We start from the raw sequence: 26,331 nt of genomic DNA, 5'->3' as shown, positions 1-26,331 counted from the left end.
CCTTTGACAGTGTTTAAGCAGTGCAAGCAGAGGTGAGGCTGTGGTTCTGTCAACAAATTCCAACAATTGAACAGATCGTATAAACAAACTGGCCTCTTGTTGGTAGAAATGTTTTAGTTGCCAGGGAGACTACGTTAAGAAATAAATATGTAGACATGTAGAATAAAATGTAGAATGTTAATAACATTCTTTTCATTAAAAAGCTTTCAGAGTTTTCATAAAAAAAATTCAGAGGCATTATTGTTAACCACTCTCTTTTTCTTTTTTAAAAAAAAATACAAATGTGCAATGAAATCATATTACCTGTTACTGACAAGTTTCTTATTTGGTTACGACCAGGATTGAGGTCGAGCTTTCTGAGCTGTTGACAGACTGAAACAGCTTCCAAGGATTTATTGTCAATTTCACATTCACTCAAATCTAGTTTGGTAATTCCTGGATGCAACAAAGAGGATAAACTATTATTACTAATGTTACCCCTCTTTGTGAAGACTACAAGAATCCTAGTTTTAAGATTAGGTGGTAGTAATTTTAGTGAGCCACAATCGCATCTATTGCTGCTCACTATAGTTTCAATGCACCTGAAACATGGAAACAAAACCAATAAATACATAGAATTCCCAGGAATAACATATTACAGTCTATTTACCACAATAAAATAAAAGCACAAGGTTCAATATGATTAAGGGCAGAACATAATGACAGATTAACAAGGACGAGGCCATTTTAAAAGAACTGTCTGGGAATTGGCTAACATTCTTGAATAATTAATATAATAATTTACTAAATAAATCTGAATATCAATGGATATCTGGGGAAGCAACCATCAAATCTGAGCCTACACTCCTAGATTTTTCCTATGTTATTTTGCAACTAGGTCATTCTATTGGAGGTCTAGAAATTTATTCATTTATTCTCCTCAGACTAAGACAAGATTTATTCTGGATTTTGGACATATGAACAATTCATGTCATAACCTGGTGTAAATAAGTACAAATATGTGACCTATCTCAATCACCTTATAAATATGATACCAGTGTGAACAAATCACACTTCTCTGTACGGAAATGTCAAATATTATGAAAATGCATTCAATGCAGTTTCCTAAAAAGAACGCTTTAAATAGCCAGGACTCTGTCATACAATCTGATCCCCATTTAACTGAAGTTGTCTGCAGCTTTTGTATTAAGCCTTGTCATGTGATAGTCACACCCTCTACTAGTGTTATAAATATGAATGTCTTTGAAAATTTTATTGTACTTATTGCATTTAAAAATCAGTTGGACAGTTTATTGCATTTAAAAATCAGTTGGACAGTTTTATGAATATTTAGTGATATCAGTATGAGTAATTTGGTATAACAAGCTACCAAACTAAGAATGTACACGGGAAATGTTTTTAAAACAAAATTAAAATATTTTCTAATAGAAAAATGTTTATATTCTTTCAATGAATTTTAAGATAGTGATTGTAACATGAGGCATTAGCATATCAGTTGTAATATGATAAATGTAAAAAATAAACATAAGAAGCAACAGCTACAGAATACAGTGTATTTTATAAGTATAAATATAACCATAGTATTAAGTCTGATGTTTGCAAAAGCCATCATTACGATGGCTCTACACAAAGAAAATGTAAATAAATAAATAAACGCTATCACTGTGATTTCTCAGAATTCTTACTCCTTTTTAATTATAGGCACTTTATTTATGTGTCAGGCTGCTGCACCTTCCCATACTTCAATTCCATACACAGTATGAGGTATGGACACACAAGTGCAAAATATACTACACTTATTTGCTCACTACACAGAATTTGTGACAATGTCCTCATTGCATAGACTGACATTCTTAATTTTTGTTCCCTGAGAGAAATGCTACTAAGCAGTTCACTATCTTCCATTTATTCTTCCATTTATCTTTATTTTCATGTCAGACAGATGCCGGTTGTGTAACAAATGTCTCCTCACAGAGACGAGTTGTTCATACACTGACCACTCACATAGCACAAGATCTGCACCTCATATTCATAGTCATTGCCTTTACCAATACGATAAAGGTTTGTCACCTGAGGCCCACAACTAATGAGGAACTTTTTTCCAATCTGATCTATGTAATGGGTACTCAAATTAATTCTTATTGTCTGTTAGACAGAAAATACATTTATTTTAGTAGCATGGTATAAGATAATTTAATGAGACTAGTTTCCTTCAGCAGCTATAATCTTTTCCCAGTTTTGTGGGTAACAAGTGGATTTGTTCAAAAAGTTCAGGTTTTTTGAGGTGACCCACACATGGAGAAAGTTCTTGTGATCATTAAAAGATGTGATACATTGTTCAGATATGCCATGCTACATGAAACAAATGATAATCGTAAGGGGTGATGTCTGGTGAATGTAGTGGTGGAGTAAGATCTCCCATCAAAGCCCTTTCAAAGTTTCCTTCACTTGGTTTGAAACATGTGGTTTGCACTGTCATAAAGCAGGATGATTGTCGTGTCTCTGAGCATATTGCAGCTGTTAGTTTTTAAATGCACTATTCCAACTGACTAACTGTGCTTTGTAGCATTTCACCATTTAACCCAGCTCAGCTCATGCTAGACCACAGGCACCAGTATGCAGTTTGTCACTCACCTCAAAATTGTTGTCTCTGAATTGCAAAAATCAATCTCTGCAAGCTGTTCCCAACAGTTCAAGTTCTCCATACACTTCCACAAATAAACAAAGGTTTTCCACAACAAGTTTTTTGAGATGAAAACAGAAGAGCAACACTTCCTGCAAATGTTGTTTTGTAGGTACAAAACCACAGATGTTTAAGGTGCTAAATAAGTAGCTTCTATTCACTCCACTAAAAGGTCATACACAGATCTGAAAGCCTAATTCTTCCACTGTCAAACAGCAACTGCTTCTGTTCATCAACGGTGACAAATAATCTAAGCTAGCCAATAGCATCCAAAAACAGTGACCATCATATTTTTGTCTCCACGAGAGGAAATATCTCCAATACTATTACCCAGTAAATGAAATTTCCTATTGCAGTTATCACTATTCTAATATTGAATCCCTTATTTCACATGTATTGCATATTTTCTGAGTTAGTACAAAATGTACTTTTGAAAGACCTACCCTTTCTATCAAATATCTCACATCATGCTGTTTGCCTAAAAAGGATGCAGATCAAATACAGGATGAGGTTAGATTTAGAAGCTGTAGTAGTAAATTGTCATAGCTGTGTCGGGAAAGAACACGAGTTCCAAGTACTAATACGAGGGCAATCCAGACAGTAACGAAAGTTTAATTGTACCAACATAGTCTACGATAACAACACAAAAACTGAAAACACACATTCTGGCACACACTTTGTCTATTTTTCCACATAGTTGCCTTAGACATTCAGGCACTTGTGGTGCCTTGGTGACAGTTTGTGTACACCCTCTTCATACCTGTCTATTTAACCCTGTCACAAAAGCAACCTTCAAGTTTTCATTATTTGCAAAGCATTTAGTAGCAAGGTGTTCCTACAAATGAGGAAACAGGAAAAAGTCCAATGGAGCCAGGTCCGACAGTACGGAGTACGCTCGATGGTGTACCCCCGCAATATTTCATACAGCATGGCTCGTGTCAGCTGGGCAGTGTGTAGACACGCAGTGTTGCGAAACAGAACAATTCCATGCCAGAACTTGCCTCTTCAGTGGTTCTGGATGGCCCAATGAAGACATTCAAGGATAGCACATTACGCATCACTATTGAATGTTGTGTTGCAGGGCATGAAATTGATGAGTGGGACCCATTCCCTGCCCTGAACACAGAAGCCATCAGTTTTTGAGTTGATGGAGTTTGTTTGCCGTTGTGTGGTTCTTGAGGATGACGACACTCCAGATTATGACACTCCACAGATCGTCACTTTTTGTGGAGGTGTTATAAAAAAAACCATGTTTCATCTCCTGTAACAATCTGGTCAAGGAATGTGTTGATGCCCATTGCAAATGCTCCAAGAAATCTAATGCAGCACCCACTCTCAGCTTTCTGGTCATCTATGATCTTGTGTGGCACCCATCATGCACAGATTTTTTGGCGCACAAAGTGCTGAGAGACAATTTTGTGCTCAACTGAACAAGACACTTTCTGACACTGTTCACGCATGTCGCTAATCGTGAATCACCTACTCTTACACGACACGATCCACATTTTCTTTCAGCGCATCTATGGTGACAGATGGTCGTCCTGATATCTCTGTCATGAACATCTGTCCTCTCATTCTTAAACATTGTACACCACTTTCCAACACTGGGTGCATTCATTAAACCTTCACCACAAATGGTAACAAGTCGGTGGTGAAGATCACAGGGTCTAACGTTTTCTGCCTGCAGAAAACTAATAACACCTGGCACCTCACACTTGGTGGGATTAGCAATCAACACAGTCATGGTCAAAGCTATCTCTGCACTTACCAAATGATAGGGCCTGACCTACAACTGGATGTGGTACCTGTTTGCATCACGATGAACATCAGAAACCAGTGAGCTGCTGCCACAAGAAAGGTGCACGGACAGTATGCAGTAACAGTCCTTACTTTCTGGATGGCCATCATAGTAAGCACTGAAGATCAAATAGTTAAAGGTACTGCAAGCTGGCTAAAGCCAGAGATAAATTCAGCCAAAATTTTTATAAAGGACCTAACAGTGTTCAGAAAGCATAGATTAAATACAGTAGGCGGTGGCATGTTTGTTGCTTTCAGAAGTAGTTTATCTTGTAGTAAAATTGGAGTACGAATTCCTGTAAGTATGGGTAAAGGTTATACTTGACAACCAGAATAAATTAATAATTGGTTCCTTTTATCAAATCTTGACTGAGATGATACAGTTGCTGAAAGGTTCAAACAAAACTTGAGTAGCATCGCAAATAGATACCTCCAAATAGGTAATGTCCAGTTACATTAATGTGACTACCTGTCAAAAGCATGAATAGCCACCTTTTGCACTGCAGACCACTGCAAGATGGGCATTAAGAGTGTCAATGAGGTTCTGGAAGGTACTGATAGGGATATGGAGCTATGTTGACTCCAGTACCATGGCCAGCTGCACTAGGTTTCTCAAACGAAGATCCACAGTGCAAACAGCACGATTGAGGTGGTTCCCCAGATTCTCAACTGTGTTTAAAATCCGAGGAGTTTGGTGGCCAGCGGAATATGTTAAATGCATCCTGGTGCTCTTTGAAACAAGCATGTACTGCACTGTCCTGGAGGTAGATGCCTTTATGCTGAGGAAAAACAAACTTCATTCCCAAGGATAGATGCATATTTGTGTTCATCCACTGGGATGGCCACAAAAACATTCCCCAGATCACAATGCTCCCTCCTCTGGCCTGGACACTTCCAAATGTTGTTGCGGGGTGTCTGTTTTCACTGTTTTCAGATGGTTCTGCCGATGCAGCATAAAACACAATTCATCAGAAAAGGCCACCTGTTGCCCCTCAGTGTATGTCCAGTTGCGGCATGGCATGCAAATTCCAGCCTTTGTCGTTGATGAACAGCAGTCAGCATGGGTGCATAAACCAGGCACCTACTGTGGAGGCCCACACACAGCACCATTCACTTAACGGTCATTGAGGAGACACTGTTAACAGTGCCTTGGTTCATCTGGGCAGTCAGTTGCTGAACAGTTGCACATCTATTCGTCCATATACATCACGACAGCTATCATTCACTCCTATCGTTATGGTCAGTGATGCATCACAGTTGCTCGGTGCCAGTTTTGGATAGCACTATTTTGTCATGTACGGTACACTTTTTAATCACGGTGGCACGCGAACAGTTTACACACTTAGCATTTTGGAAATACTTATACCCTTGGCCCGAAAACCAATGATCATGCCAACATCACATACTATATTTTATGGAATAAGATGCACTTTCTTCTTCAAAAAGTTGCTTCCAAAATTCAAGTCCATCTCATACTCAAAATTAATATGAAAATGTCCAGTATTTGATTTAAAATTCCCGCCAGTCTTAAAAATGGCCATATATTTGATGCCACAGGAAACCTATCTCTATCTGGCAACAATGGATTCACCAGGCGGCAGCAGCAGTGCACAGGTCCAATGAACATGAGTTGCGGAGATTTAAAAGCTTGCCAACACTGTCTCCCTCCCACCCCGCAATCACAAACCCGGAACACTGTTTATCCTATGATGTCTCATTGCAGTCTACAGTGCCAGTGTACTTGAACTGATAGTGATTTATGTTATGTGTAATATTATAATATTTTTGTCAGTAGGTAGTTTTGTAAAGGAAAAAAATAAAAGGTATCCAGAGGATTCGGGCTGTAAATTGAAAATAATAGCATATGCAGAAGAATATGGAAACACAGCAACTGAGCGGCATTTCGACCCTCCAGCAACAGAAAAAAACCATTTGCGATTGGCCGACTAGTAAAGAACTGAAAAAATGAGGAGGACTAAATGTGCGAATAGAGGACTGAATGCATAATGGCCACAACTGGAAGATGATGTACTGAAATGAATTGAAGGATACCATCAAAATATCATTGGAATTAATGTAAAGATGATTCAAATACATGCTAGTAACCTAGCACTACAGTAGAACTTAGCAGACTTTAAGGGTGGAGTTGGTTGGTGCTACAGGTTCATGAAGTGTCATGGACTTGTCATGCAAACCAAAACATCTCAGTAAATGGCACACGAGTATGAAGAGAAAATATTATCTTTCCATCGCTTTATTATTCGACATTGAAAGAAAACCGTGTAGAAATAAGCAAAATAGCGGATATGTATGAAACTCCTCCAAAATTTGATGTGCTGAGTGACAGAACTGTTGTCATGAAAGGTGCTACAACTATGCAAACAAGTGTACATGAAAAAAATTATCTACACTGTTGTGATGGAACATCTACACTGTTGTTCTTTTATGTTGTCTTGAAAGTACAAAACTTAATCCAATGATTATTTTAAAGTGCAAAACAATGCCAAAACCTTCTGAAATACAACCAGGTATTGGATCCCTTTATTGGGCAGGCAGGTCAGAGAATTTAAAAAGGGAAATGGATCGGTTAAACTTAGATATAGTGGGAATTGATGTTCAGTGACAGGAACAGGACTTCTGGTCAAGTGAATACAGTGTTATAAACACAAACTCAAATAGGGGCAATACGGGAGTAGGTTTAATAACAAATAAGAAAATAGGAATGTGGGTAAGCTACTATAAACAGCACAATGAATGCATTGTTGTAGACAAGATAAATACCATTCCAGCGCCTTCCAGAGGGAAGTGAAGAAATGTATGACAACATAAAAGAAATTATTCAGAGAGTTACGGGAGATGAAAATTTAATAGCAATGGGGGAATGCAATTGATACTAGGAAAATGAAGAGAAGGATAAATAGTAATTGACTTTGGACTGGGGGAAAGGAACGAAAAAGGAAGTCACCTAGTAGAGTTTTGCACAGATCATAATTCAATCATCACTAACAGTTGGTTTAAGACTAATGAAAGAAGGTTGCACATGTGGAAGCAACCTGGGGACACCGGATGTTTGAGACTGATTATGTAATTGTAAGGCAGAGATTTTGGAACCAGATTTTAAAGTGTAAGACATTTCCAGGGGCCAGATTAAAACAACAGAACCTGCAAAAAGGTAGGAAATTAAGGAGATGGGCCCTGAATAGTTGAAAGAACCTGACGCTGTTGAGAATTTCAGAGAGAGCATTAGGTAAAAATGACAAGAACAGGGGAAAGGAATACAACAGAAGAAAAATGGGTAGCTTTGAAAAAAAGAAATAGTGACAGTAGTACAGGATCAAATAGGTAAAAATACAAGGCTTACGGTAGTTGAAATTCTTGCGTAACACAGGAGATACTTAATATAACTGAAGAAAGGAGAAAATATAAAAATGCAGTAAATGAAGCAGGTGAAAGGGAATACAAATGTACAAAGAATGAGATTGACAGGAAGTGCAAAATGGCTAGAGGACAAATGTAGGTTTTAGAAGCATATACCACTAGATAAAAGATGAATACCACCTGCTGGGAAATTAAAGAGACCTTTGGATAAAAGAGAAGCCGCTGTATGAAAGTCAAGAGCTCACATGGAAAGCCAGCCCTAGGCAAAGAAGGGAAAGCTGAAAGATGGAAGGAGTATTTAGAGGGTCTATACATAGAAGGTGAAGACAATATTATAGAACTGGAGGAAGACATAGATGATGAAGATGAGATGAGAGATATGATATACTGTGAGAAGAATTTGACAGAGTACTGAAAAACTTAACTCGAAACAAGGTCCCAGGAGTAGACGACATTCCGTTAGAACTACTGATGGCCTTGGGAGAGCCAGCCATGACAAAACTCTACCATCTGGTGTGCAAGATGTACAAGACAGGCAAAGTACCCTCAGATTTCATGAAGAATGTAATAATTCCAAATCTAAAGAAAGCAAGTCCTGACAGGTGTGAAAATTACCAAATTATCAGTTTAATAAATCACAGTTGCAAAACACTAACACGAATTCTTTACAGAACAATGAGATTTCTACAGAAACCAACCTTGAGGAAGATCAGTTTGGATTCCAGAGAAATACAGGAATATGTGAAGTAATATTGACCCTACGACTTATCTTAGAAGACAGGTCAAGGTAAGGCAAACCTACGTTTATAGCACTTGTAGACGTAGAGAAGGCTTTAGACAATGTTGACTGGAATACTCCCTTTGGAATTCTGAAGGTAGCAGGGCTAAAATACAGGGAGTGAAAGGCTATTTACAGCTTGTATTGAAATCAGAGTCAAGGGGCATGAAAGGGAAGTTGTGGTTGAGAAGGTAATGAGACAGGGTTGTAGCCTATTGCCAATGTTATTCAATCTGTACACTGAGCAAGCAGTAAAGGAAACAAAGAAAAATTTGGAGTAGGAATTAAAGTCCATGGAGAACAAATAACAAAGGACGTTTTCGCCAGCCTGCGACGGCTCACCTGAAGATGACTGGCAGGTGCCAAGTTGAAATATCGTGCGAAGTATTGAACGACGACCGGCTGCAAGCCCAAAATTTGTTTGAACAACAACTTTGAGGTTTGCCGATGACATTGTAATTCTCTCAGAGACAGCAAAGGACTTGGAAGAGCAGCTGAACTGAATTAACAGGGTCTTGAAAGGAGAAGATAAGATGAACATTAACAAAATCAAAAACGAGGATAGTGGAAAGTAGCTGAATTAAATCATGCGATGCTAAGGGAATATGATTATAAAATGAGACACTTAAAGTAATAGATGACTTTTGCTATTTGAGCAGCAAAATAATTGATGATGGCCGAAGCAGAGAAGATATAAAATGCAGACTGGCAATGGCCAGAAAAGAGAAGAGAAGTTTGTTAGCATCAATTATACATTCATTATCATGAAGTCTTTTCTGAAAGTATTTGTATGTAATGTAGCCATGTATGGAAGTGAAACATGGGAAATAAACAGTTAGACAAGAAGAGAATAGAAGCTTTTGAAATGTGGTTCTACAGAAGACTATTGACAGTTAGAGGGGTAGATCACATAACTAATGAAGAGGTACTGAACAGAATTGGGGAGAAAAGGAGTGGCACAGCATGACTAGAAGAAGGGATCGGATGGTAGGGCATATTCTGAGGCATCAAGGGATCACCAAATTAGTACTGGAGGGAAGTATAAGGAGTAAAAATTGTAGATGGAGACAAATGGATGAATACAGTATGCAGATTCAAAAGGGTGTAGGTTGCAGCAATTATTCGGAGATGAATAGGATACAGGACAGAGCATCATGGAGAACTGCATTAAAACCAGTCTTTGGATTAAGACCAACACCACCACCACCACCGCCACCACCACAATAACAACAACAAGAAAATATGTCAAGAACTCCAATCTATAGCGGATGAAAGCCCCCATTTCTCAGCAATGTGGAATATTTAAGATTCCGTGAACTTGTGGAAAATCAAGATTGGAAACATTAAGATAAATGTGAAGACAAGACTGAAAGAACATAACAGTCTTTGCCAACTAGGAAACACAGAAAAATCAGCTATAGTAGAGGATTCTCTCAGGTCAGGAAATCATGAAATGAAGTTTTCTGAAACCTAACTTTTATCTACAATCGCAAACTATTATTCACAGCTACACACGTAAGCCACAAAATATATAAGCATGGGTACAATTTTGGCAGGAAAGAAGATGCTATGAAACTTCGTGATATATTAACAGTGGCTCTGTAGAATTAATAGATCAGTTATTAGGCAACTGATGACCTCATAAGTTAAGTCGCATAGTGCTCAGAGCCATTTGAGTTATGCTCAAAAACAGGTGACGATCAATAGTTAAATTTTATCTATGGCAAGGATTCTCTCTCCTGATCACATGCAAATTTGACCACGGCCTCTTTACAAATGCCATGTCGCTCCCCTACGTCAAATTTGTCAGTGGGCAAGATAGCATCACCAGGAGCACCTCCAAAAATATCCAGTGGAGTTCTGGATGAAATGTGAGGAACTGAAAATTTTTTTGGACCACAGCCGCACAACCTGGGAGACTCACCAGCAACTAAAACATCCACTCATGAAATTCTTCATTATAGGATCTCTCACAAAACCCAAAGAATTTCTAGCCGTATGTATATGCTGTCAGTGGCGTCAAAGTTAGTGTGCAACCACTTATGGAGGACACAGGAATTGAAATGAAATTGGGGGCAACAAATCAAAATTAGAAAGTCCTTTACATCGATACTTCACAATCCACCTTGCGGCACATGGCGGGTAACCGCATTATTACTAGTCATTTTCTTTCCTGTTCGACTCGCAAATAGAACAAGGGAAGAGCGATTGTCTATAAAGCCTCTGTATGAGCCCTAATTTCTCGTGTCTTATCTTTGTGATCTCTACACAAAATGTATGTTGGCGGCAGTAGGGTCGTTCTGCAGTCAGCTTGAAATGCCGGTTCTCTAAACTTTCTCAGCAGTGTTCTTCGAAATGAATGTCTTCTTCCCTCCAGGGATTCCCAGATGAGTTCCCAAAGCACCTACGTAACACTTGCTCGTTGTTCAAACCTACCAGTAACAAATCTAGCAGCCAGCCTCTGGATTGCTTCAATCATTTACTCTAATCTGATCTGGCACAGATCCCAAACACTAAAGCAGTGCTAAGCATAGGTCACACTAGCATCCTATAAGCAGTCTCCTTTATAGATGAACCATACTTTCCTCGAATTCTCCCAATGAATCGAAGTTGTCTATTTACCTTTCCTACTACAATTCTCAAATGCTTGTTCCATTTCGCTTTGCTTTGCAACATAACGGCCAGATGTTTAAACGAAGTGACTGTGTCAAGTAGGCCACAGCTAACACTGTATCTGAACATTACGGGGTTCTTTTCCTACTCATCTGCATTAACTTATGATTTTCTACATTTAAAGTTAGCTGCCATTCATCACACCAACTAGAAATTTTGTCTAAGCCATCTTGTATTCTCCTACAGTCATTCAACGATGACACCTTACTGTACACTACAGCAGCATCAGCAAACAATTGTAGTTGCTGCCCACCCTATCTGCCATATCATATATGTATATATAGAATAACAGCGGTCCTGCCGCACTTCCCTGGGCCACTTTTGACGATACCCTTGTCTCTGGTGAACACTCACCATTGATGACAACATATCAATTTCTATAACTTAAGATGTTTCCGAGCCACTCACATACCTGTGAAACTATTCCATATGCTCATACCTTCTTTAACCTCCTGAAATGGAGCACTGTATCAAACGCTTTCCAGAAATCTAGAAATATGGAATCTGCCTGTAGCCCTTTATCCATAGTTCACAGTATATCATGTCACAAAAGGGCAGCTCAGTTTCACAAAAGTGGTGTTTTCTAAAACCACACTTATTCGTGGACAAAAGTTTCTTGGCCTGAAGAAATTTTTGTTATATTCTAATTGAGAATATGTTCAAGGATTCTGCAGAAAACTGACGTTAAGGATATTGGTCTGTAATTTTACAGGTCTATTCTTTTACCTTTCTTATATACTGGAATCGCCTGTGATTTTTTCCAGTCAGTTGGGACTTTGTGTTGAATGAGAGATTCACGGTAAATGCAAGTCAGGTAAAGGGCTTATCTGGCACAAACACTCTCCTAGCCGTCTTGCCTGATTTATTTACTTTTGTAATCATAGCTGACTTCCGTTGCTGAGTGTCAACAGCAAGTGTTCATCAGAGTACCTCAAACTACCGCCAGGCCTAAAGGAAGATACAGAAGTACCACCCTAGTTTAGTTCTCACTCAACTATAAAGACAGGCGATATGAATATTAGTGTCAGCCAATGCTGAGAAGAAGCTAAAATTTTTAAAATTAAACACGTCTCCAAGGCTTGTGCTCGTTGGGACCTCTGTCAGAATCCATATAGAATTTGTGCTGAATTAGCTCCTTTTTTAACCATAATATTCAGTTGATCCATTTCACAAAAAAATATGTCTAGGGACTGGAAAAAAAGCACAGGTCACACCTGTTTATGAGCAAGGTAACATCCATGAAACCCTGTACAATCTTACTGACATAAGTCCATTGCACAATCCTAGAACATATTCCAAGTTCAAAAATAATTATTTATCTTGAACAAAATGATCTACTGCATGCCAATCAGCATGGACTACAAAAACATTAATCGTGCGAAACTCAGGTATTTCCTGAAAGCGGTGAATCAAGGTAGTCAGGCAGATGTATCACTTTTTTTTTCATTACCAAAGAGCATTTGGTTCAGTACTATAGCTATTATTTTCATCAAAAGTATGACCTATGTGGTTGTTGTGTTGCTGCTGTGGTCTTCAGTCCAGAGACTGGTTTGATGCGGCTCTCCATGCTACTCTATCCTGTGCAAGGTTCTTCATCTCCCAGTACCTACTGCAACCTACATCCTTCTGAATCTGTTTAGTGTATTCATCTCTTGGTCTCCCTCTACGATTTTTACCCTCCACGCTGCCCTCCAATACTAAATTGGTGACCTCTTGATGCTTCAAAATACGCCCTACCACCCGATCCCTTCTTCTAGTCAAGTTGTGCCACAAATTTCTCTTCTCTCCAATTCTATTCAGTATCTCCTCATTAGTTATGTGATCTACTCATCTAATCTTCAGCATTCTTCTGTAGCACCACATTTCGAAAGCTTCTATTCTCTTCTTGTCTAAGCTATTTATCGTCCACGTTTCACTGCCATACATGGCTACACTCCAAACAAATACTTTCAGAAACAACTTCCTGACACTTAAATCTACAGGCCTACTCGATGTTAACAAATTTCTCTTCTTCAGAAATGCTTTCCTTGCCACTGCCAGTTTACATTTTATATCCTCTCTACGTCGACCATCATCAGTTATTTTGCTCCCCAAATACCAAAACTCCTTTACTACTTTAAGTGTCTCATTTCCCAATCTAATTCCTGCTGCATCACCCAATTTAATTCGACTACATTCCATTACTCTAGTTTTGCTTTTGTTGATGTTCATATTATATCCTCCTTTCAAGACCCTGTCCATTCCGTTCAGCTGCTCTTCCAAGTCCTTTGCTGTCTCTGAAAGAATTAAAATGTCATCGGTGAACCTCAAAAGTTTTTATTTCTTCTCCATGGATTTTAATTCCTACTCCGAATTTTTCTTTTGTTTCCTTTATTGCTTGCTCAATATACAGGGTGAATAACATCGGGGAGAGGCTACAACCCTGTCTCACTCCCTTCCCAACCAATGCTTGCCTTTCATGCCCCTCGACCCTTATAACTGCCATCTGGTTTCTGTACAAATTGTAATTACCCTTTTGGTTCCTGTATTTTACCCCTGCCACCTTCAGAATTTGAAAGAGAGTATTCTAGTCAACATTGTCAAAAGCTTTCTCTAAGTCTACAAATGCTAGAAACATAGGTTTGCCTTTCCTTAATCTTTCTTCTAAGATAAGTCGTAAGGTCAGTATTGCCTCACGTGTTCCAACATTTCTACGGAATCCAAACTGATCTTCCTCGAGGTCGGCTTCAACCAGTTTTTCTATTCGTCTGTAAAGAATTTGTGTTAGTATTTTGCAACAGTGGCTTATTAAACTGATAGTGCGGTAATTTTCACATCTGTCAACACGTACTTTCTTCGGGATTGGAATTATTATATTCTTCTTGGAGTCTGAGGGTATTTCGACTGTCTCATACATCTTGCTCACCAGATGGTAGAGTTTTGACAGGACTGGCTCTCCCAAGGCCATCAGTAGTTCTAATGGAATGTTGTCTACTCCTGGGGCCTTGTTTCGACTCAGGTCTTTCAGTGCTCTGTCAAACTCTTCACGCAGTATCGTATCTCCCAGTTCATCTTCGTCTACATCCTCTTCCATTTCCATAATATTGTCCTCAAGCACATTGCCCTTGTATAGACCCTCTATATACTCCTTCCACCTTTCTGCTTTCCCTTCTTTGCTTAGAATTGGATTTCCATCTAAGCTCTTGATATTCATACAAGTGGCTCTCTTTCCTCCAAAGGTCTCTCTAATTTTCCTGTAGGCAGTATCTATCTTACCCCTAGTGAGATAAGCCTCTACATCCTTACATTTGTCCTCTAGCCATCCCTGCTTAGCAGTTTTGCACTTCCTGTCGATCTCATTTTTGAGACGTTTGTATTCCTTTTTGCCTGCTTCATTTACTGCATCTTTGTATTTTCTCCTTTCATCAATTAAGTTCAATATTTCTTCTGTTACCCAAGGAGTTCTACTAGCCCTCGTCTTTTTACCTACTTGATCCTCTGCTGCCTTCACTACTTCATCCCTCAGATCTACCCATTCTTCTTCTACAGTACTTCTTTCTCCCATTCCTGTCAATTGTTGCCTTATGCTCTCCTTGAAACTCTGCACAACCTCTGGTTTAGTCAGTTTATCCAGGTCCCATCTCCTTAAATTCCCACTTTTTTGCAGTTTCTTCAGTTTTAATCTACAGTTCATAACCAATAGATTGTGGTCAGAGTCCACATCTGCCCCTGGAAATGTCTTACAATTTAAAAGCTGGTTCCTAAATCTCCGTCTTACCATTATATAATCTATCTGATACCTTCTAGTATCTCCAAGATTCTTCCACGTATACAACCTTCTTTCATGATTCTTGAACCAAGTGTTAGCTATGATTAAGTTATGCTCTGTGCAAAACTCTACCAGGCGGCTTCCTCTTTCATTTCTTAGCCCCAATCCATATTCACCTACTATGTTTCTGTCTATCCCTTTTCCTACTCTCGAATTCCAGTCACCCATGACTATTAAATTTTCATCTCCCTTCACTACCTGAATAATTTCTTTTATCTCATCATACATCTCTTCAATTTCTTCATCATCTGCAGAGCTAGTTGGCATATAAACTTGTACTACTGTAGTAGGCGTGGGCTTCGTGACTATCTTGGCCACAATAATGCGTTCACTACGCTATTTGTAGTAACTTACCCGCACTCCTATTTTTTTTATTCATTATTAAACCGACTCCTGCATTACCCCTATTTGATTTTGTATTTATAACCCTGAATTCACCTGACCAAAAGTCTTGTTCCTCCTGCCACCGAACTTCACTAATTCCCACTATATCTAACTTTTACCTATCCATTTCCCTTTTTAAATTTTCTAATCTACCTGCCCAGTTAAGGGATCTGACATTCCAAGCTCCGATCCGTAGAACGCCAGTTTTCATTCTCCTACGGCCGTAGTTTCCCCTTGCTTTTAGCCGTTCGCAGTACCAGCACAGCAAGGCCGTTTTGGTTAATGTTGCAAGGCCAGGTCAGTCAATCATCCAGACTGTTGCCCCTGCAACTACTGAAAAGGCTGCTGCCCCTCTTCAGGAACCACACATTCGTCTGGCCTCTCAACAGATATCCCTCCGTTGTGGTTGCACCTATGGTACGGCCATCTGTATCGCTGAGGCACGTAAGCCTCCCCACCAATGACAAGGTCCATGGTTCACTATACAGCTGTTAAATTTCAGTGTTAGAATCACGACACAACCAACATATGCAATGGCCTTTTACAAATAAAACATTAATGTAACAATTTTCCTGACATCAAAATTTACCATATGAGAATGCCACTTCAAGTGACATACCTGCTTCGTAATGCCCTCTTCCCACACACTAATACTCAAATAAACTGTTCACATATGACAGAACATGCCACAGCATGATTACATCATTGGTGAATGCTGACACAGAGTGCCGTATACTTCAGTTGGGCCACATTGTCTGTGCATATTAGTGTATGTGCTTTAGTGTGTCATGAAGAACTCCTCAGAAATGTAAAGTAATGCATGCAAAACTAACAATGTACACTCTTAGTGAGAAAGAGCTGTGAAATTGAAAAATAAGAGAGCATGGTATGAAAAGAAATAGAAAAGTAATACAAACAAAAATGTGGCTTTGGTACATCACAAATTGCATAAACTAACAGGTACACAAAGATGTTAATGAAACAATTACTGTCAGTATAAGGCAGCACAGGAGACACGGTTCTTATGGCCCAATAACAATAGTTCATGTAAGTCCAATAATGAACCAAAGTGTACAATACGATACAAAACAAGCATTTGTCACTGTGTTTCTGGTTGCAAAAGCTCTGAGAAATGATGTTTCAGGAAGAAGTTCAAATGTTTCTGCATGAGTGGCCAAGCGCATTGCATCCATCCCAGATTATTGCTCAAGTGTGTTGGACACTACTCAACAGGGCTTACAAGGAACAGCCTATTAAACAAATATAAGAAAGAGCAGCACAAGTGGTCACAAGAATGTTCAGCCCACTGGAGAGTGTCACAGTGACACTGGGAACCTAAATTGGCAGACACCTAAAGATAGACACACCAAGGCTACTTACAAAGTTTCAAGAACAATGATTAAATGAGTAATCTAGGAATATGTTACAACTCTCTTACATACCAGTCTCATGGGATTGTGAAGGACATATTAAGCTAATTGTGCTCCTAATATCTATGCGGAACGGGAAGGAACCCTACGACATGGTAGGGTCGACAGAAGCGTCCGATCCCACGCGTCGGCTTTGACCCGTGACGTAAGGGTGTTGTGTGTGATGTCATGACGCTGCGGAGTTTGGTATGTGAGTGTGGTGTGTTTGTAGATGTCGTCGTGTTGCGGTTTGTTGTGCCCTCTGATGGTATGTTCAGGGTTTTTGTTTGTGTGGTGTAATGGGCTCAGTTTGCTCTTGGGTCAGTCCATGTTAAAGAGACTTTGTGACAAAAAAATTAAAATGACAATATTACAAATATAACCTCAAAAATGCCAAGTTAAAAGTACATTTGTTCATTGCAAAATAATCATGAATATGAAAAAATTAAATTTTTACCTTCACTAAGTGTTTAAAGTGCACTACTCTATGGCACCACAGAGAGGTATGTTTTATGCTATTTCCAGATGAGTATTAGTTGTGTTATCTATGGCTGACTGTTCTATTGTTGCAAAGAATATTGAAGTCAACATTGTTATAGCTCATAATAATTCATTTTGTTGAGGTAAGCTAATTGCATTTCTTTATTTTGTTAACATATATATATATATATAAAAAAAAAGATGATGTGACTTACCAAACGAAAGCGCTGGCTTGTTGATAGACACACAAACATACACACAAAATTCAAGCTTTCGCAACCAACGGTTCCTTCATCAGGAAAGAGGGAAGGAGAGGGAAAGACGAAAGGATGTGGGTTTTAAGGGAGAGGGTAAGGAGTCATTCCAATCCCGGGAGCAGAAAGACTTACCTTGGGACACACACACACACACACACACACACACACACACACACACACAGACACAAGCAGACATTTGTAAAGGTAAAGAGTTTGGGCAGAGAAGTCAGTCGAGGCGGAAGTACAGAGGCAAAGATGTTGTTGAATGACAGGTGAGGTATGAGTGGCGGCAACTTGAAATTAGCGGAGGTTGAGGCCTGGCGGGTAACGAGAAGAGAGGATGTACTGAAGGGCAAGTTCCCATCTCCGGAGTTCTGACAGGTTGGTGTTAATGGGAAGTATCCAGATAACCCGGACGGTGTAACACTGTGCCAAGACGTGCTGGCCGTGCACCAATGCATGTTTAGCCACAGGGTGATCCTCATTACGAAACAAACACTGTCTGCCTGTGTCCATTCATGCGAATGGACAGTTAGTTGCTGGTCATTCCCACAGGCAGGTCAGTTGGTAAATCATGTGGGTGCTTTCACACGTGGCTCTGCCTTTGATCGTGTACACCTTCCGGGTTACAGGACTGGAGTAGGTGGTGGTGGGAGGGTGCATGGGACAGGTTTTACACCGGGGGCGGTTACAAGGGTAGGAGCCAGAGGGTAGGGAAGGTGGTTTGGGGATTTCATAGGGATGAACCAAGAGGTTACAAAGGTTAGGTGGACGGCGGAAAGACACTCTTGGTGGAGTGGGGAGGATTTCATGAAGGATGGAACCACAACACTCTAATTCAGTAGTTAACCTTTCCTCCAAACCTCTCTCCCAATCCGAAACCTGTGTCCTATCCAAAGGTCTCACCTTCAGCCCTACTCCCAGATTCATCCAAACAGCCCTCGTCAAAGATGAAATGAGATCCATCCTTCATGAAATCCTCCCCACTCCACCAAGAGTGTCTTTCCGCCGTCCACCTAACCTTCGTAACCTCTTGGTTCATCCCTATGAAATCCCCAAACCACCTTCCCTACCCTCTGGCTCCTACCCTTGTAACCACCCCCGGTGTAAAACCTGTCCCATGCACCCTCCCACCACCACCTACTCCAGTCCTGTAACCCGGAAGGTGTACACGATCAAAGGCAGAGCCATGTGTGAAAGCACCCACGTGATTTACCAACTGACCTGCCTACATTGTGAAGCTTTCTATGTGGGAACGACCAGCGACAAACTGTCCATTTGCATGAATGGACACAGGCAGACAGTGTTTGTTGGTAATGAGGATCACCCTGTGGCTAAACACGCCTTGGTGCACGGCCAGCACATCTTGGCACAGTGTTACACCGTCCGGGTGATCTGGATACTTCCCACTAACACCAACCTGTCAGAACTCCGGAGATGGGAACTTGCCCTTCAGTATATCCTCTCTTCTCGTTATCCGCCAGGCCTCAACCTCCGCTAATTTCAAGTTGCCGCCGCTCATACCTCACCTGCCATTCAACAACATCTTTGCCTCTGTACTTCTGTCTCGACTGACATCTCTGCCCGAACTCTTTGCCTTTACAAATGTCTGCTTGTGTCTGTGTATGTGCGGATGGATATGTGTGTGTGTGCGAGTGTATACCTGTCCTTTTTTCCCCCCAAGATAAGTCTTTCCGCTTCCGGGATTGGAATGACTCCTTACCCTCTCCCTTAAAACCCACATCCTTTTGTCTTCCCTCTCCTTCCCTCTGTCCTGATGAAGCAACCATGGGTTGCGAAAGCTTGAATTTTGTGTGAGTGTGTTTGTGTGTCTATCAACATACCAACGCTTTCTTTTGGTAAGTTACATCATCTTTGTTTTTAGATATATATCTAGTAAATTTGTTCTGTACAATACCTTCCTGTAAAAGTGAGGTTATGCACATGTTCTACAATATCATACCATTACATGGCATTTTGAAATCTTATTTAACACTCTTAGAGCTGTTACAGGCGTTATTAATTTTTGTTTCGGGTGTTACTTAACAAATGCGTAACACCCGTAACTTGAACTGGAAGGTTTAATGCCACCTTCATCTTTAGTAGGCCTAGGCCCTACATTTAATTTATAACCAAAGGGAATTATTATGAATGAAAAAAGTTTTTCAACTATGTTTATCACATATGAAAACAGTTTTAAGCACAAAAACTAAAATTTTTATTCCTCTGCATACATTTGTTTAAGCGCTACACCCACATCATAAAAGTTAATTAGGGCATTGACCTGACTCAACTGACGTTCTCCTGGAAAGTTAATTAAGCCCAAAATTCTTTTGATTACACATAGTTTATGTTTTCCATTCTAACTTTTCCAAGAACAACAATATTGTTAACCTCAGTTTTAAATTTTATATAGGCCCAGTAAACTGCTTATTGAGGCAAAGTCTAGTCATTCATACGAGTGTATGTTTAACAATGTCTTTTACTTTTATCTCTCTGCACAGTGTTATGTTTATACATAAATAGGCCTACATTATCAGGATTTCTGTCTTCGCAGACCATTGCACCAGTACCAGCAAGGGAAAGAGTGAAGAAGCACCGAGAAAAGATGAAAGAAAAGCAAGAAAACAGAGAAGCTTACTTGAAGAAAGAATGAGAAAGAGACCAATTAAGAAGATTGCTGGTTAAAGAAAAACTGAACAACAATCAACGTCTTAGAGATAAGAATCGAAGAAAAATAAGAGAGATAGAGAGAGCATTGACAGAAAAGAAAAAATTAGAACTCGCAAGATCAAAAGTTCCAAATGAACCTTCTCCTATTGGGACAGACATTTGGTAAAGCTGTGAAGAAACTGTTGAAGGTACTTCCAAAAAGCCCCAGTAAAAAAATCTGCTGTTATTAAAAAGATAGTTTCCGATATAGTTGGCTCTGAAACTTTCATATGTGATACAAAACATAACAGAACTCCAGTCTTAAGTGAAGAGGAAAAACTAAAAATTCACGAGTTCTTCACTAGGGACGACATTAGCCGCCAAGCTCCAGGGCATTAAGATGTTGTAACTGTATGGAAAAAGGGAGAATGTAAACAGAAATTCCAACAGCGTCATTTACTTCTGACTGTAGGAGATGTTTATGAGAAATTCAAAAAACTCCATCCAGATATTTCTGTAGGATGGTCCACGTTTTATTCACTGCGAGCACCTTTTGTTCTCCTATCATCATGTTGTTGTTGTTGTTGTTGTTGTTGTTGTTGTGGTCTTCAGTCCTGAGACTGGTTTGATGCAGCTCTCCATGCTACTCTATCCTGTGCAAGCTTCTTCATCTCCCAGTACTTACTGCAACCTACATCCTGAATCTCTTAGTGTATTCATCTCTTGGTCTCCCTCTACGATTTTTACCCTCCACGCTGCCCTCCAATACTAAATTGGTGATCCCTTGATGCCTCAGGAAATGTCCTACCAACCGATCCCTTCTTCTGGTCAAGTTGTGCCACAAGCTTCTCTTCTCCCCAATCCTATTCAATACTTCATCATTAGTTATGTGATCTACCCATCTAATCTTCAGCATTCTTCTGTAGCACCACATTTCAAAAGCTTCTATTCTCTTCTTGCCCAAACTATTTATCGTACATGTTTCACTTCCATACATGGCTACACTCCATACAAATACTTTCAGAAACGACTTCCTGACACTTAAATCTATACTCGATGTTAACAAATTTCACTTCTTCAGAAACGCTTTCCTTGTCATTGCCAGTCTACATTTTATATCCTCTCTACTTCAACCATCATCAGTTATTTTGCTCCCCAAATACCAAAACTCCTTTACTACTTTAAGTGTCTCATTTCCTAATCTAATTCCCTCAGCATCACCCGACTTAATTCGACTACATTCCATTATCCTCGTTTTGCTTTTGTTGATATTCATCTTATATCCTCCTTTCAAGACACTGTCCATTCCATTCAACTGCTCTTCCAAGTCCTTTGCTGTCTCTGACAGAATTACAATGTCATCGGCGAACCTCAAAAGTTTTTATTTCTTCTCCATGGATTTTAATACCTACTCCGAATTTTTCTTTTGTTTCCTTCACTGCTTGCTCAATATACAGATTGAATAACATCGAGGAGAGGCTACAACCCTGTCTTACTCCCTTCCCAACCACTGCTTCCCTTTCATGTCCCTCGACTCTTATAACTAACATCTGGTTTCTGTACAAATTGTAAATAGCCTTTCGCTCCCTGTATTTTACCCCTGCCACCTTCAGAATTTGAAAGAGAGTATTCCAGTCAACATTGTCAAAAGCTTTCTCTAAGTCTACAAATGCTAGAAACATAGGTTTGCCTTTCCTTAATCTTTCTTCTAAGATAAGTCGAAAGGTCAGTATTGCCTCACGTGTTCCAGTGTTTCTACGGAATCCAAACTGATCTTCCTCGAGGTCGGCTTCTACCAGTTTTTCCATTCGTCTGTAAAGAATTTGTGTTAGTATTTTGCAGCTGTGGCTTATTAAACTGATTGTTCGGTAATTTTCACATCTGTCAGCACCTGCTTTCTTTGGGATTGAAATTATTATATTCTTCTTGAAGTCTGAGGGTACTTCGCCTGTTTCATACATCGTGCTCACCAGATGGTAGAGTTTAGTCAGGACTGGCTCTGCCAAGGCCGTCAGTAGTTCCAATGGAATGTTGTCTACTCCGGGGGCCTTGTTCCGACTCAGGTCTTTCAGTGCTCTGTCAAACTCTTCACGCAGTATCGTATCTCCCAGTTTATCTTCATCTACATCCTCTCCCATTTCCATAAGATTGTCCTCAAGTACATCGCCCTTATATAGACCCTCTATATACTCCTTCCACCTTTCTGCTTTTCCTTCTTTGCTTAGAACTGGGTTTCCATCTGAGCTCTTGATGTTCATACAAGTGGTTTTCTTATCTCCAAAGGTCTCTTTAATTTTCCTGTAGGCAGTATCTATCTTACCCCTAGTTAGATAAGCCTCTACATCCTTACATTTGTCCTCTAGCCATCCCTACTTAGCCATTTTGCACTTCCCGTCGATCTCATTTTTGAGACGTTTGTATTCCTTTTTGCCTGCTTCATTTACTGCATTTTTATATTTCCTCCTTTCATCAATTAAATTCAATATTTCTTCTGTTACCCAAGGACTTCTACTAGCCCTCGCCTTTTTACCAACTTGATCCTCTGCTGCCTTCACTACTTCATCCCTCAAAGCTACCCATTCTTCTTCTACTGTATTTCTTTCCCCCATTCCTGTCAATTGTTCCCATATGCTCTTCCTGAATCTCTGTACAACCTCTGGTTCTTTCAGATTATCCAGGTCCCATCTCCTTAAATTCCCACCTTTTTGCAGTTTCTTCAGTTTTAATCTACAGGTCATAACCAATAGATTGTGGTCAGAGTCCACATCTGCCCCTGGAAATGTCTTACAGTTTAAAAGCTGGTTCCTAAATCTCTGTCTTACCATTATATAATCTATCTGATACCTTTTAGTATCTCCAGGGTTCTTCCACGAATACAACCTTCTTTCATGATTCTTGAACCAAGTGTTAGCTATGATTATGTTGTGCTCTGTGCAAAATTCTACCAGGCGGCTTCCTCTTTCATTTCTTAGCCCCAATCCATATTCACCTACTACGTTTCCTTCTCTCCCTTTTCCTACACTCTAATTCCAGTCACCCATGACTATTAGATTTTCGTCTCCCTTCACTATCTGAATAATTTCTTTTATCTCATCATACATTTCTTCAATTTCTTCGTCATCTGCAGAGCTAGTTGGCATATAAACTTGTACTACTGTAGTAGGTTTGGGCTTCGTATCTATTTTGGCCACAACAATGCGTTCGCTGTGCTGTTTGTAGTAGCTTACCCGCATTCCTATTTTCCTATTCATTATTAAACCTACTCCTGCATTACCCCTATTTGATTTTGTGTTTATAACCCTGTAGTCACCTGACCAGAAGTCTTGTTCCTCCTGCCACCGAACTTCACTAATTCCCACTACATCTGACTTTAACCTATCCATTTCCCTTTTTAAATTTTCTAACCTACCTGCCCGATTAAGGGATCTGACATTCCACGCTCCGATCCGTAGAACGCCAGCTTTCTTTCTCCTGATAACAACATCCTCTTGAGTAGTCCTCGCCCGGAGATTCAAATGGGGGACTATTTTACCTCTGGAATATTTTACCCAAGAGGACACCATCATCATTTAACCATACAGTAAAGCTACATGCTTTTGGGAAAAATTACGGCTGTAGTTTCCCCTTGCTTTCAGCTGTTCGCAGTACCAGCACAGCAAGGCCGTTTTGGTTATTGTTACAAGGCCAGATCAGTCAATCATCCAGACTGTTGCCCCTGCAACTACTGAAAAGGCTGCTGCCCCTCTTCAGGAACCACACGTTTGTCTGGCCTCTCAACAGATACCCCTCCGTTGTGCTTGGACCTACAGTATGGCTATCTGTATCGCTGAGGCACGCAAGCCTCCCCACCATCGGCAAGGTCCATGGTTCATCATATACACCACATAATGTATGTGTGTGTAAGTACCACTACAATTTCATAAGCATACCCGAGTCTTTGAGCAAAGCTGTTCCATCTGTTCCAAGGAATCAGAAGGAATTATTGAACGAATTAACTTGTAATTCACAGAATGAAGACTGTGTTTTTTGGGTCATGCCAGGAATGTCATGAATTAAATTGAGCAAATTTATCCCAGAAGGCTTTGACTTAACTAAAAAGATTGTCTGGAAGCAATGGGAAAATGATGTGAAACATTGTCCTTGTCTTAGTGAACATTCAGGGAGCTGCGATGATGCCTTAGCATCACTGGTTGACAAATTGCCTCAGTTTAAAAAACATTGCTAAGTGAAGATAAAGCAGAGTGATTTCTTCCAAGGAAAGAAAAACAGCCTTGACGCTGAAAAATGTGTTCTTCAAACAGACTTTGCAGAGAATTATGCTCTAATTTCACAAGATGAGGTACAGAGCGCACACTGGCCGCATTCACAAGTAACTATTTGCACTTTCTGCATTTGGTTTGCAAACCATGAAGTCAGGTCCTATGCAGTCATCAGTAACGACCTTTAACACACAAAATATTCTGTGTGGACCTTTCTTAAAACTGTTGTAACGGAGATTAAAAAAGCGTTTCCTAAAGTTAAAAGAGTTTTTTATATTTTCTGACAACTGTGCTGGGCAGTTCAAAAATAAATATGCTTTGTCCAATCTATGTTATTTTGAGAGAGACTTTGGATTGACAGTTGAGTGGAACTTTTTTGCCAGTTAACATGGTAAAGGAGCCATGGATGGCATTGGAGGTGCATTGGAGAGGAGCGTGTGGACAGCTGTTTGATCTAGGAAAGTTATTATTAACAACACAATTGACTTTTATGACTACACTCTGAAGAATTTTTCTAAAATTAAGGTACTACAGGTTGATAAGATAACAGTGGAGCATAACATTCCTATTTTGGATGAAAGGTAGAAAAATTTACAAGCGATTCCTCAAATCCAGGGCTGCCATCACTTTCGGCCTTATAACACAACTGATTTGCTGGTTTCAAAAACAGCAGAGTCATTAATGACAAGGGTGTCAGTATTTATTACTGAGGAGGTCAAAGTTAAAACATTACATGCACTTCTATGAAGTGTGCAATTCTGATGATTCTGATCAGGAGACTGTTTCTCTATCTGAATCACAAGACAATATTGGAAGTGCTTGTGAGTGAAAAGTCTGATTTAAAATTTGGGTTATTTGTCTTGGTTGACATTCCAAGTGACAAAAAGAAGCAAACCCTATCCAAAATTCAATACTGCTACATGGGAATCTGCCAGAGTGAGGTTGATGAAGAGGAGGATGTGAAAATAATAATGTTTCTGACGTCAGTAGGAAAAAGTAAAACCTTTTTAAACTAGATGAAACTGATGTTTGTTTTGTGAAATTCAGTCAAGTACTATCTAAGGTAACAACACCAGAAATCAAACAACAAGGTAACCGTTTGTACTATGAGCAGACATCTGCTTGTGTCTGTAAATGTGTGGATGGATATGTGTGTGTGCGCGAGTGTATACCTGTCCTTTTTTCCCCCTAAGGTAAGTCTTGCCGCTCCCGGGATTGGAATGACTCCTTACCCTCTCCCTTAAAACCCACTTCCTTTCGTCTTTCCCTCTCCTTCCCTCTTTCCTGACGAAGCAACCGTTTGTTGCGAAAGCTACAATTTTGTGTGTATGTTTGTGTGTCTATCGACCTGCCAGCGCTTTCGTTCGGTAAGTCACATCATCTTTGTTTTTAGATTTTTTTTATATATATCAGTTTGTTGCGAAAGCTTGAATTTTGTGTGTGTTTGTGTGTCTGTCGACCTACCAGCACTTTCATTTGGTAAGTCACATCATCTTTGTTTTTAGATATATTTTTCCTAAAATTTGGGGGGGGGGATACCTCTTAACAGTTGTTTTACAAGAATAAAAGCAACATCAAGTTTGCAGAAATTAGAGAATTCCCTAACTCATAACAGGGGGCAGGTCCACTTTTGGTAACACCCGTAACACTACTTTTTTGATTAATAACCAGGAGAACAATGAAACAATTCCGGTATCAACATTTCTAACATGAAATATAATGCAAGCCTTAAAAGTTTTCAATATTAAATTTTTCCTTACATTATTTTTCCTG

The 26,331-nt window shown here is 39.7% G+C and overlaps 1 protein-coding gene across 1 annotated transcript in view; it reads right to left on the bottom strand.

The window, feature by feature from the left end:
* Positions 1-26,331, bottom strand: part of LOC124805064 (protein AMN1 homolog) — a 99,507-nt gene that overhangs the window by 70,346 nt on the left and 2,830 nt on the right. The window contains exon 2 of the mRNA XM_047265489.1: positions 304-581. Within this exon, the coding sequence (XP_047121445.1) occupies positions 304-581 (278 nt within the window). The remainder of the gene's footprint in view (positions 1-303; positions 582-26,331) is intronic.

The sequence above is a fragment of the Schistocerca piceifrons genome, chromosome 7 (assembly GCF_021461385.2).
Source record: "Schistocerca piceifrons isolate TAMUIC-IGC-003096 chromosome 7, iqSchPice1.1, whole genome shotgun sequence".
Lineage (NCBI taxonomy): Eukaryota > Metazoa > Arthropoda > Insecta > Orthoptera > Acrididae > Schistocerca > Schistocerca piceifrons.
The sequence above is the reverse complement of the archived record's forward strand: the minus strand, read 5'-3'. Positions and strand labels throughout refer to the sequence as shown.